The sequence below is a fragment of the Grus americana genome, chromosome 2 (assembly GCF_028858705.1).
Source record: "Grus americana isolate bGruAme1 chromosome 2, bGruAme1.mat, whole genome shotgun sequence".
Classification (NCBI taxonomy): domain Eukaryota; kingdom Metazoa; phylum Chordata; class Aves; order Gruiformes; family Gruidae; genus Grus; species Grus americana.
The window spans coordinates 114,153,995-114,166,361 of record NC_072853.1 but is presented as its reverse complement, the minus strand read 5'-3'; the positions used below and the strand labels follow the sequence as shown (position 1 = coordinate 114,166,361).

At 33.4% G+C, this 12,367-nt stretch overlaps 1 protein-coding gene across 19 annotated transcripts in view; it reads left to right on the top strand.

Annotated features, from left to right (window-relative positions):
- Positions 1 to 12,367, top strand: part of LRRFIP2 (LRR binding FLII interacting protein 2) — a 58,835-nt gene that overhangs the window by 16,972 nt on the left and 29,496 nt on the right. For 12 of the 19 annotated variants that reach the window (XM_054815167.1, XM_054815176.1, XM_054815174.1 and 9 more), the window contains exons 3-7: positions 4,515 to 4,601; positions 6,067 to 6,117; positions 7,600 to 7,653; positions 9,394 to 9,459; positions 11,387 to 11,428. In XM_054815167.1, coding sequence (XP_054671142.1) covers positions 4,515 to 4,601; positions 6,067 to 6,117; positions 7,600 to 7,653; positions 9,394 to 9,459; positions 11,387 to 11,428 — 300 coding nt within the window. The remainder of the gene's footprint in view (positions 1 to 4,514; positions 4,602 to 6,066; positions 6,118 to 7,599; positions 7,654 to 9,393; positions 9,460 to 11,386; positions 11,429 to 12,367) is intronic. The other 7 variants (XM_054815184.1, XM_054815181.1, XM_054815182.1 and 4 more) reach the window with 2 other exon arrangements.

The following is a 12,367-nucleotide window of genomic DNA, read 5'->3' as shown; positions in this document are numbered from 1 at the left end:
GCAGAGATGGTTTTCTAAATGACTAAGTAGTTGTTAGTAATTGGGTTTTCAGTGAAAATGAGGAAACTGACCATGTCACCTCTAATGGCAGGAGAACATTCTCCTGCTACCCGTATGTTTACTAAACATACGCAATAAAATAACCTAATCAAAGTGAGTACTGCTTCAGGGTGGTAGTTTAACTGCTTGAAAACAGCCAGAATCATCATATTCTTCTAGAATGAAATGCTGCTTGTGCAGGTGCAAGGAAACATTACTTTTTTTTTTTGCATGTAATGCTTTTTGGTACCTATTTGGAAATGAAGAATTCCAGAACTCAGCGGTGAGCAGATGGCTTTGTTTTGTTACTCAGAGCTAATACCCAAAGAAATACAGATATGGCACTTGGTTTAAATTCACATATTTGTCCTTAGAGTAGAAGGTAAAAGAAAAGGAGTAGTATGAGTGTGTTCATACACCAAAAAAAAAAAAAAAAATTACAGATTGAGTTATTAATTAATCCTTTTTTTCCTATCCAAACAAAGTCTTGAGGGCCTCTTCCTTGTGGGTTTTTTTTCCCCTATTCTTTTGTTACAAAGATCTTTGTAGTCCTCTATTTCCTTTCTCAATCACGTCTCTCAAAAAATTTGATGCAAAATTGTTGTAACTATACCTAATGGCTCCTACTTGCCCTGCAGAATATATAACCAAGCAATTTCTTTCCATTTTAGCCACCAGTGTAAGTGTACTGGTATGGCTCTAACAGGTTTGGAAACCTCATCTCTTATTTGCAGTTGAAGTTTTTAAGAAAATCCAGCTATCATATTCCTTTTTAGCAGTTGGAAGAAGCTTTTAAAGTGTCAGATTTGCTACATCTTGGACAGTCCACAGATTAACTTTACTTCAGGAAAATAGGAATTTGATTTGTTATATCATTTTAACAAGCTGTACTTCAATTAAATGATACTGTAATATATCTTTACCATAAATAATATATTTTATTTAAGTGTGTCTGGTCTAAAGACTGTGTAGAGAATAATGACTGAAACTTAAATCAAGACTGTAGTGGCTAGTCTGTAGTTTTCTAAGGCTATAATTTGTTTAATGCTAGCTGTAGAAAGCAACCTGTTCTGACTCCCAAGCTCTTATGAGCAAGGATTAGTGATGTATTTAGAATACTCTTTTTTTCTAATTAAATTAGTGTTTCAATCAAATTATAACTTGACTGCCTGTCCTTTTGCTGGTTTTTCCTCTCCCTTCTCCAAAAAAATAAAAAATAGTCTAGATTTCCTTTCTGTGCTGCTTCTATAGTTCAAACAGCTTCATATTTTCAACTCAGTTCTCTCACCAAAGCTGTTGTGGCACTGTATTTCCCTTAGTAGATATTTAAACACTTTATTTCAGTGTAGCTGAAGAATTTAATTTGTGAAGAGTTGGGTGGTGGAAATTTGTTTCACAATTTTTATGGGCTTTCTTCAGTAATACAATAGAGTGAACAGTAGCACCCAGGAAGAAAACTATGTACTGTTGAATTATGGTTACTTCTTTATTAATGTTAATTTTGAATTTCAATAACATAGTTATGAAGATTTGTATGAGTGCTCTATTAATAACCTGAAGTCTGCTCTCCAACAATTCTGCTGAGACTGAAGAATTATTTGGTATGACCTTTCAAACAATAATGCAATTTGTCTCTTGCTTTAAGTTTTGGTGAAAGAAGCCCAAGAACTGCTCTTTCAGTTAACTTGCCAACTTCTTTGTCTTTTTGAAATTTTGTACTTTTTAGAGGAATCTAGTTACTCAGATTAATGTAATACCAAAACATTTTTTTCTAAAAATTTTCTCTAAAAAGATAATATTTTTTTCCCTTCATGTCAGGCACCTATTTTATGACAAATGTTTGTAGAATTCTCCTGTATTTTGTCAAGGGTTCAGTAAATTGGAAGAAATGGAGTTTCCCCTCTTTACTGTAGGAATGTGAAAGTTAGGTCTTTGGCTGTAGGACTAGGAGAGAGTGGTGAAATGTGAATTGATTTTTTTTGTGTGTGTGTCTGAATCAGTAAACAAATGAACTTTTTGTCTTTAATAATAAAGCCTTGCCAGAGTCTAAAGGCTACACATGTCTATTTACTGATCTATAGACAGAACTAAACCCAGACATATCAGCTGTTTGAGTCCTTTCTCTTCCTGTGCTGCACGCACATCTGTGTGAAAGTTTGTGGGATAGAGCTGTGATTGCAGACAATTACAGAGTAGGGCTGCAAGCAAGAAAAGGTTTCCCGTTGCATGGGAATTCCCTTGCTTTTCTTGTGTGCTGTCATCAGGTGGGAATAAGAGTAGCTTTATGCTGCTCTAAAAAAAGGATTACATCGTCGCAGTCAAAAGTGCTGACACAGACTTGGAATCATTTCATCTGAGTATGCAAAATATAGAAAAACAGTCTTAATGAGTCATTTGAAGTTAAACTAAACTGTTTTAAGTAATAAAGCTATAATGTGTTTGTTTTCTTTCTTGTCATTATTTGATAGATATCTTTGTACCTGTAGTTTAATCTTAATTTAAACTCTGAGTTAAATACTTCTTCCTTTTTCATGAAGCACAGTAAAAGATAGTCATTTGCAATTGTCATGAATTTTGCAGGTTTCTAATGTTTTACATAAACCTATGCTGTGATAGTGGCAAAAGCAAGAAAAAACTATCCTTAACCAAAGGCAAAAATCCATTGAATTTTACATTTTTAAAAAGTTCTATAAAATCAAATGTTTTGGATGTTAAGAGTTCTGATTTTTTGGCTGCTGGTGTTTCTCATAAGTTTTTAATTAACATTAGATAGACAACTGGAATTTGCAGTGGAAAACTTGTCTTCAATGGTTTAATATTTCAAGAATTTAAGAGAAAATTTTCATCAACTCATTCACACATGAAAAAATCGAGCTTGTGTTTTCTCAACTATTAGCTTTATGTCAAAAATCATTGCCTTATGTACTTAATTAACTTGATTAAATTCGAGGTAGTATTTAGGGTCTGAAAGTGTGTTTCTTTTTTGGTTGAGGCTGGGTAGAAAGTGAAGAAAATACATAGCTGTGTCTGCCAATAACCAGGTTTCACAAGCAGTGCAGGAGATGTCACTGGCAAAAAAATGTCACAAGGGGGCGATCTCACTACTGTTTGTTCTGCCCGTCCCTTTTGCTGGGGCTGGTGTTGGTAGGATCCCAGTACAAGACAATTCATTTCACTAACACAGCAGAAAACTACTTTTTGTTATTGTTGTTAACTTTCTGCTATGGTAGTTATTTAAATTGGCTTACAGCAGATTCTGAGGAGCACTGGAGCTGTGTCCAAGGAAGGTGATGGGAGTATAAGGGCTTGAATAGAAAGGTAGGGAAGTCCCTTTTTGATGATGGTGAATGTTTAAGTTAGTCTTGTGGAACTGTAACCTTAAATGTCTTTCTTACATTTTGTCCAATAATCGATTTGATTTTATGATTGCTGTTGGAAGTAATTTGACTTCTAAGTTATGTTTACTTTTTGAAATAATTTGAAATGATAACAGAGCCTTTAAATATGACATGAACAGTAGTGGTTTAATATCTCTGTTTTGATTCTTTCTTTTTTGTTTTAGTGTCTTTCTGTGGCCAAAGATTCTGCAGCTGCATACATGCCTGTTAAATATTATGCTGTCGTGGTTTAACCCCAGCCAGTAGTTAGATACCACGCAGCCACTCACTCCCCTCTCCCTGCAGTGGCATGGGGAGGAGAATGAAAAAAAAAAACAACAAACAAAACCAAAACTTGAGACGTTAACATAAAGACAGTTTAATAGGATAGCAAGGGAAGAGAATAATAACTTATATTAAAAACCAAGTGATGCACAAGTGCAATTGCTTACCATGTGCAGAAGGAAAAAACCCAACCTGATGCCCTGTTTGTTTCCAAGCAGCGATCCCACCTCCCGGCTAGCCTCCCCAGTTATATACGGAGCATGACACTATATGGTAGGGAACATCCCTTTGGCCAGTCTGGGTCAGCTGTCCTGGCTGTGCTTTCCCAGCTGCTTGTGCATCTGGCAGGGCCTGGGAAGCTGAAAAGTCCTGGACTTAGTGTAGATGCTACAAGTACCAAGCAACAACTAAAAACATCAGTGTGTTATCAATATTATTCTCATTCTAAATCCAAAACACAGCACTATACTGGCTACTAGAAAGAAAAATTAACTCTATCTTAGCTGAAACCAGGACGTTTGCATAGGCAAAGTCCTGTTAAAGTCTGCAAGACACAAATTTTTAGATTTAGTAACAGTTTTTCTGAACTCAGTTCTATTATCAACATGTAATTCTTTTGACTAGTAGTGATATCTGTAAAGACTTGGGTATATATCCTTTCTGAAATTTCATTCTGAGAACTCTGATTTCTTTACTACTTATGTATTGTGATGTTAGAATCTTAATTTTGTGATGAGATTATTAAATCGAGTATTCAAACCATTACACAAAAAAATGTGGTTTTAACTTCCAGTATTTTCAATTTGCTTGTAGGCAGAAGCCAGGCTTGCAGCCAAGCGGGCAGCTCGAGCAGAAGCAAGAGATATACGTATGAGAGAGCTGGAACGACAGCAAAAAGAGGTAATATAAATCATCAGGAATTATTGCAAACCTTTACTAAAGTTCTTAATGTATTTTATTTCTGTACTTGCATCAGATTTTGTCTTTTGGTGTAATTCAGCTGCATGCTAGTATTTTCAGCATCAGGGAACTGTTAGCTTCTCTCTCCCCATACCCTCCTCTTTCCCCTTAGGTTATGTATCTAAAAGGATAACTTGCTTTGTATTTACCTGTGGATAGCACCTCACAAAATATTAATCTGAACATTCATTTTGAACTTCTTTAATAGTTATGCTCATATTGTGGAAAAAATCTGCTATACACATTAGCACTCTTGCTTTCAAATGAAAAATAAAACATTTTTAATGTGACTTAAATTCTAGCTTTACAGGCAAAATCAGATGCTTGGATGCTTTACCTGTAACAAATGCAGTAAATTCAATGCTAGCAATCAAGATTAGACAAAGATTAATCTAAATGTTTATCTTTAGATATTTAAAAGGATTAGGCTTTCTTATTACTGCTCATTTTATTTTTGAATGAGCAGTAGAGAGAACATAACGACAATGTCCAGAACTCAGGCTTGCATAAATAATTTTGCATAGAGAGAAACAGTTTTCAACTTCTAATGTGAAGTTTAATATTGTCTAGATTTGAATTACTAGATTTGTGGCTGAGTCAGCTGGTGAGTTTTGTGCTTTTATAAGAGCAATTACTTAACACGTGTGGCAGTTTCTTTGCTTCTTGTTGCCATGCAAAAGGTCCATGTAAATATGGATACCTGGCAGCACAGCATAAATAATAAACATGACTATAACCAAAATGTACACTGCCTCTGTGTAGGATAAATAACTATATGAAAAAGTAGAGAGAATTATTTTGCTCTATTTTTAATGTATTTATAATATACTTAGTAATTGGATAATTTGGATATGTGACTTTGTATATGCAGTTTTCAGTCAATTTCTTCTCATGGATTATACAAAAGTGTTCACAATAAATACCTATTTTCAGGGTGTTTTTTAAAAAAAAAAATAATTGAGATATTTACACATACAGTTGTGTGTTGCTCCACACATTTCTCCTTAAAAAAAAAAAAGTTTGCATTTCTTGAACTAAAAACCTAGAAATTAGATTTTCAGCAGTCTGATTATTTCAATGTTGTTCCATTTGATTCAGGTTTTGACATAGCATGCAAAAGATTGAGAATTTATTATTTATCATGATTATATTCAAATCCATGTAAATGCTGATATTTGGGGGTTTTTTTCCTGTGGTACAAAACATGTTTTTGCCTCAATTTTACATGCTTCTCATTATTCCATACTTTCAGTTTTGTAACTGCTATAGGTATCTGATATTATACTGAACATTACATGGCAATTAACTTTTTTTTTCCAATTTTTTTTATTTAGGAAGCCAGTCTTGTTTGGTGACTGATCTATATTGTAAATGTTTTTCTGGTTTCTGTTTTTACATTCTGTAGTTTTCTCAGCATTCATATGATAGAAAATGGGCTCATATCCAGAAATGGATGGTAGGCTAAAACCACTGTTGTGCATGTTTTTGCCACTCAGAGCACTAACACAGGATTTGGAAGAAGTAATTTACTAATGGTTTGCTGTGTGTCATTTCAAAGTGTTTTATTATTGAAAACAATTACATATAAACTATGTATGGATGTGGATATGCTGAGTACTTCGTGGCAGCAAAAGACAAACTATGAAATGAGATACTTTTCTTGAAATAATTTTTTTCCACCATGTGCTTGCTTAAAGTCACAAATCTACTTAAAATGCAATTACATTAGTTTCAATCTAGGTAAAGATTTTTTCAATAGTAAGTGTTTTTATTTCAGTTTCCACAGTTTGGGGTTTTTACTCTTTCTTTATTGGCAGAATTGCATGTTTCCTCTTTAAGTAAGGTGGCAAATGCTAGTCTTTTCACTGATGATTAAGTCACTTCTATGACTTACAAAAACTAATTGTAAAAGATTTTAAAACAAAACAAAACCAGAACCCCCCCAAATCCAAAAAACCCCACCCCATGCATCACTTGCATCCTTTTACCCCTTGCTTTCAATTAATAATGATAAAATATTTGACTGTTCATCTATTAAGATTAAATCCACTAAGCAGGAAGGAGTATAGATAGTTGAGTTACAATTGGAGAAAGCTGCAGTTCAATTTATACTAATTTAGTGTGATGTTTCTTTAGAGTTCCTGTCACAAACTCTTAAAAAGGCACATGGGAGATATGAGTTTCTTTTTATGTTTTCAGAGAAGTGTTCACTTTGTGGATGTTTTGAATCAAGATTTAAGTAATTCATACCGAGACTAACCATCACTTCAAATAGTTAAAACTACTATGGCAGTTAATCAGCATTTTTGTTGAGAAATGCTAGAACTGTGCGCCTTTCACATATAAGTTATTTGTTTTCAATATTTACTGTAGTACTTATTTTAGCTGTCATGTAAAGCAGAATTACCTATAGCACTTCAAATTGATCAATTTGTTTAAGAAGCCTTGTTCCTATAATAGAGGAGAAAATCCGAAATATGTATGAGGAAACTGAGAATGGTCATGTCTATTACAGCTAAAGTAACTTTGTAAAATGTTCACAATCTGACTGTAGTAATTATATAGTAAATTTCTTACTAATGTTCTTGTAATTTTGTAAGGCTTTTACTTTTTTGTTTTCACTTTAATTTCTTAGTTTAAAAAATCTTTTACTTTTTTCTGTATTAATACAGTAAACAGAAGAAAGATTGACTACTGAACAATAACTATTACTTATATTAACCCTTGTTGTTTACGTCTCCTAATGTAGTGTGGTGTTATACTTACCCAAATCAGGTGAAATCACAGTTGTTCTGACTTTAAGGAGTTCACTTGCCACAATGGATTATTCAAAATAATACATAGCATTAAATGCATGTTTCTCACCCTTGCTTGCTTTTTTTTTCCTGCTTTTTTTTTTTCCTTTCTGTGAAATAACTCTGCATTTCTTCTTTCTCAGGAAGATTCAGAGAGGGCCAGGTATTCTCACCGGTCCAGTCGACATTCATATTTGGTTTGTGTTCAAACTGTATATTTTTCCATCATGGCCTTTAAAAAAAAAAAAAAAATTGTGTTTTGGTTTCATGTTGTTAGGGAGCAGATGATGCTTTAAGTCTTCCAAGTAGTAGCAGTAGAGTCAGTATTTTAAGTCACATATAATGTTAAAGTTCATCTGGTATTTTATTTCCATCAATGTTAACAAGGTAGTTTATGTATTTCAATCTTTGCATTTAAAAAGAATCTCAGTTGTCGCATTTTAATTCTTTGACTAAGTTTTTACTATAAATACCTTGTACTTTCTTTCCTCTTCTACATACATTTATTTACAGTCTATTTTCATTGCTGAAAATAATTGTATATGTGTTTGGAAACTGTTTGGAAATGTATGTAGTTCAACAATCGATTATTTGGAATAACATATTTAATGATTAGTTTTAAGTGTCATCTTTTAGTCTTATTCCAGTCTAATATGATCTATTTCCTTTTTAAAAAACTGAGTAATTGTACTCATTTAGGCTTCAGATATTGCCAACTGTAAGAATTGACTTGTCTTGAAATGGTAGAGTATTAAGATTCCTACATAAGTTGTCAGTTGTCTTATGCTTACTACACATTAAATCTCATGGTCAGTTTTGAAGGTGCTATTAATGATCAAACACCAGTCTAATTTAGATAATTCCAATGGGGGGGGGGAATCTCTTTTCCATTTTCCCTGTCTCATAAATTCTGCAAAAAGGCAAATTTTATTTAATAAAGTAAATACTACTGCTGACATCCTGAATCAATGCCACTTACTGAAGATGAGTAATACTGATTTGTAACTTGGGCTTTCATTCCAAACTGATGCTGAAGGTCATCTGCTCATGGTTGTGTCTTTTCTTGCACTTTAAGTATTACTGTGTTTCTATAATATTTGTGGAAGAAAAAGTAGTAGTACCTTAGGATAGCAGAAGAGTTCAGTATGATGCAGGGTTTTATTTCTTTGAGAATGTGGGGCTCTATTATTTGTTAGTGGGAAGGTCTTACCTGAATGATGTAAAATATCCCAAAGACTGCTAATAGATGTTGCTATTAAAAAAATGGTTTTATTGAGGGTTTGCAAATACTTTCCTGTTTTTAGTAGATCTGCCTAGAAATCAGCTTGTCATTAATCTGGATATATAGGCCAGGAGAGGGACAAATTATTAAAATAAAAGGGTTGGGTTTGTTTATTTTGGAAGGTGGAATAAGCTGTTTCTTTGTGTGACTTCAAAAAACAAAAGGTGATTGTCACTTACTAAGAGATTTCAGCAATTAAACGTAATTTTTGATTAACTGAATTTTGTGTAATGTCTTGCCAGTTCTGGTGTTAAATGTTTCTGCAATTGATTATAGGTATTTTTACCAAATCATTTAAATCAGGTACTGTTGACTACTTTGCAAACAGTAAATGGTTTACAGAAAAAGTATGTAGTGTTATGCTATGTGGCAACACTTATAAATTTATGAGCTGGTACAGATTCGCTCAGATCGGCTCTTGCCTTGGTTAACACACAAAATATGCTAAGAAGGAGATGAAGTATTTTACCCTTGACTAAAGAATAGGACTTGATCTTAGCAGATAACTGAGCTCATTTTGGGGGGTGGGGTGGCTTACCCAGAATTTCTCTGACTGCCTCAGTTATTTTGTGCCTTTCAGTGAAGTTAGACAGTTACCATTAGAGCTTTAAAAATATTTTATATATTGATATATTTTTACAATTTCATTCCTAAGAGTTCTTTGGATGTCAGTGGGTCTCACAGGAGCAGAGCAAGTACCTCCAGAAGGAGAGATCTTGTGGTGTGTAGCCTGGAATGAGCATGCTTTGATGTGTTCACATTATAACGTTTTCTGTGTCTACTTACCAAAGCAGTAGTTTGGTGAAAGCATGCTTCTCTGTAGAAAACAGTATTAATTGGCCTGCTGCAATGACTGATGTAATTGAACACTTTGTGATAGCAAGTTTGAGGGCTTAAAGTGTTTTCTGTCTTGAAGATAACTTCAAGTTTGAAGGCAATTAGTCTCTCCAGTCTCTCTCTTTTAATGTCCTCAAAAGAGAAGTAAAATAGTGGCAAAGGTTGTGCCTCAACCTCGATGAGTACAAAGTTGTTGCTAAAAGTTATGGCAGGAAACCTTTTTTCTCAATTATGTTGCAATGTTAGTCCTACAGTCAAGGCTGGAATACAAACAGAAGTTTTACCTTGTCAGAAATGGGTATTTCTGTACAGTTTGTGGTAGTCCTAGTTTAGGCAACCGAAATATTTGTTAGTAGACTGTTAAGCTGTTACTAGTTAAGGTATAAGTTAAGTGGTGTGGTGATAATCATTATCTGAGTGATCTATCTCCATTTTCTGATAGCAAGATTACTTATCGGTAGGTAATAATTAAAGATAAAAACTGTTTAAAAAAATGGTTAAGTTGGTTAAAACAGGTACAGTGTCTTATGGGTCTTGTGTGGTAATACTTTTAGCAACACAAAAAGGTACCATAGTCTGTAAATTACATTAATAATATTAAATTACTATTTAATTTACTGTGAATATTTGCTATATTGGAATTATTGAAATAATATGAAAACTATATGAAATAATATGAACTAAACCTGACCTATACTAATATATAAACAAATGTAAAATCTAAACCCCAGGAATTTTTGGTGTTGTTTTGATCTCTAGAAGGAATTTTCAGACATATCAATAGACAAGAATAATTTTTTTCTTGTAATCCTCTCAGTAGTTCTCATGTTGAAAATTACACTGGCTAATACTCTAGCGTACTAATACTATATCATGTAATGTTTTAAAACTACCTTCAACTTCTGTTTTGTTTTTTAAGAAAGCTTAGAGTGATACTAAGTAACACCTTGGATTGTGCATTACCTACAGTCAGAATAGTTAAGTTATACCTGTGAAATTTTAAATGAACTGGAAAAACCAAGCTTGCTTTGAAATTTAAGATTTGTATGTTAAAAAAAAAAGTATAAACTCCACAATTGTTGTTCTTGAGTGACAAGAAACATAGGGACACTGGCTAAGCTATTATTACAAAGCTGTTTTCATAAGTATATTATTAAGAGTTGTGGAGTCTGGTAGATGAGCAGTCTCTTTACACACAGGTGGCACCTTCATCCCACTGTTACTCCTTTTTCACACACTTGCTCCTTTTGAAAACACCTTTATTCCTCCGCTGATCCCAAGATGCATCCTCTGTAGGCAGTAACCTCCCTCAGCCTTTAAGGTGCCCTGGTGAGCCCTCACATCACGATGGGTTTCACACCTCAACAGCGGGGATGACTGGTGGTCCTCCGGGCTCCTTTGCCTGTGTGGAAATGAGTCCTTTTATCACATAACCTAACAAATACTGTCTCAGTTTAATATAATCTACCGTGCTCTGCTTAATTATTTAAAATTCTGTTGCCAAGACCAAATGAAATATTTCATAAACCTGCTGTTCATTTCTTAAACCTACTGCTGTCCAAAATTATCTCACTTGTCAGTTTCTCATGTTGTTGGGTGAAAAGAAACAGTTTTTAATAAAAAGTGTTCCAGCCTCAGAATGCCCTTTAGAGTGGAAAAATGGCATTCCTTCATGTATACATTTTCATAATTACTAGAACACATTCTCTTGTAATTTCCTTTTAAGTCTTAGTCATACTTTGAAGAAAAAACAGCTAATTTTTATTTTTTTTTTAACTTCATGATTTTAATTTCATTTTCTTTTACTTCAGTACGACAGTGCTAAGGATAGATCTACAAGATACTCGGTTCCTGTATGTTAAAACTTTGCATGTGTTTGAGTGAAGGCTGTTTTTGTGCTTTGTTTTTAAGGTGTAATGACTAACTAGATACTTTAAATTACTGATTTTAAAATATATATATTTGGACTATGACACTTTCTGACCTAGAATAGCGGTATGATTCTAACACTTTCCATAGAATGCATGTATAAACTTTATCTGGGAGAAGAATCTAATGAAGTCATATATTACAGACAGCTGTCTTACAGTAAGCACTTTTTAGTATTTATCTGTTATTTCTAAATTTTGTAGTGAAGTGATATACAGACTAGACTTGGAGGACATACTTTTTTTTTTTTTAAAAAAAAAAAGCGTATATGTGCATGTATTTGTATTCTCAATTTCCATATAGAAACTTTTACTTAATCTAATGGAAAACTATTTCAGTCCTGAGAAAAAGCAGGTGGTTTGCATACCTTTACTTAAAAAAAAAAAATTCCTTCTTATTCTTATGAAGTAGAGTGCATTACATTCTCATTAGTATTGTGCCAAGTAAGATTTGTGTGTGTCTCTTTAAGCAGAGACAAGCACCAAGTACCACTAAAAGGAGTATGTAAGCAACTTAAACTGAATTTGTTTAAACAGCAGTGTTAGCTGAATTAGCTACAGATAGGCAAATGCAGGATAATGCTTAAAATAGTCTGTAATCTTAAGTTTTTTTAGTTTATTTGGTTTACATTTTTTTTGTGAAATGTGAATGCTGGCTTAAGCCAAGACTGTTAATCAGAGATAAGGTTGCTTATGGTTTCACTTAATAGTTCTTTTTTACAGAGAGATAAAAGTATGGCCTATTATTCTAACCACACAGCTAGAATTTTGTCGTGTTTCCATTGTAGGTGATAAATATCTTAAATCCTTATATTTGACTTATTTATATTTAAGATTGAAGATGCTGTTATATGGTGATAATAA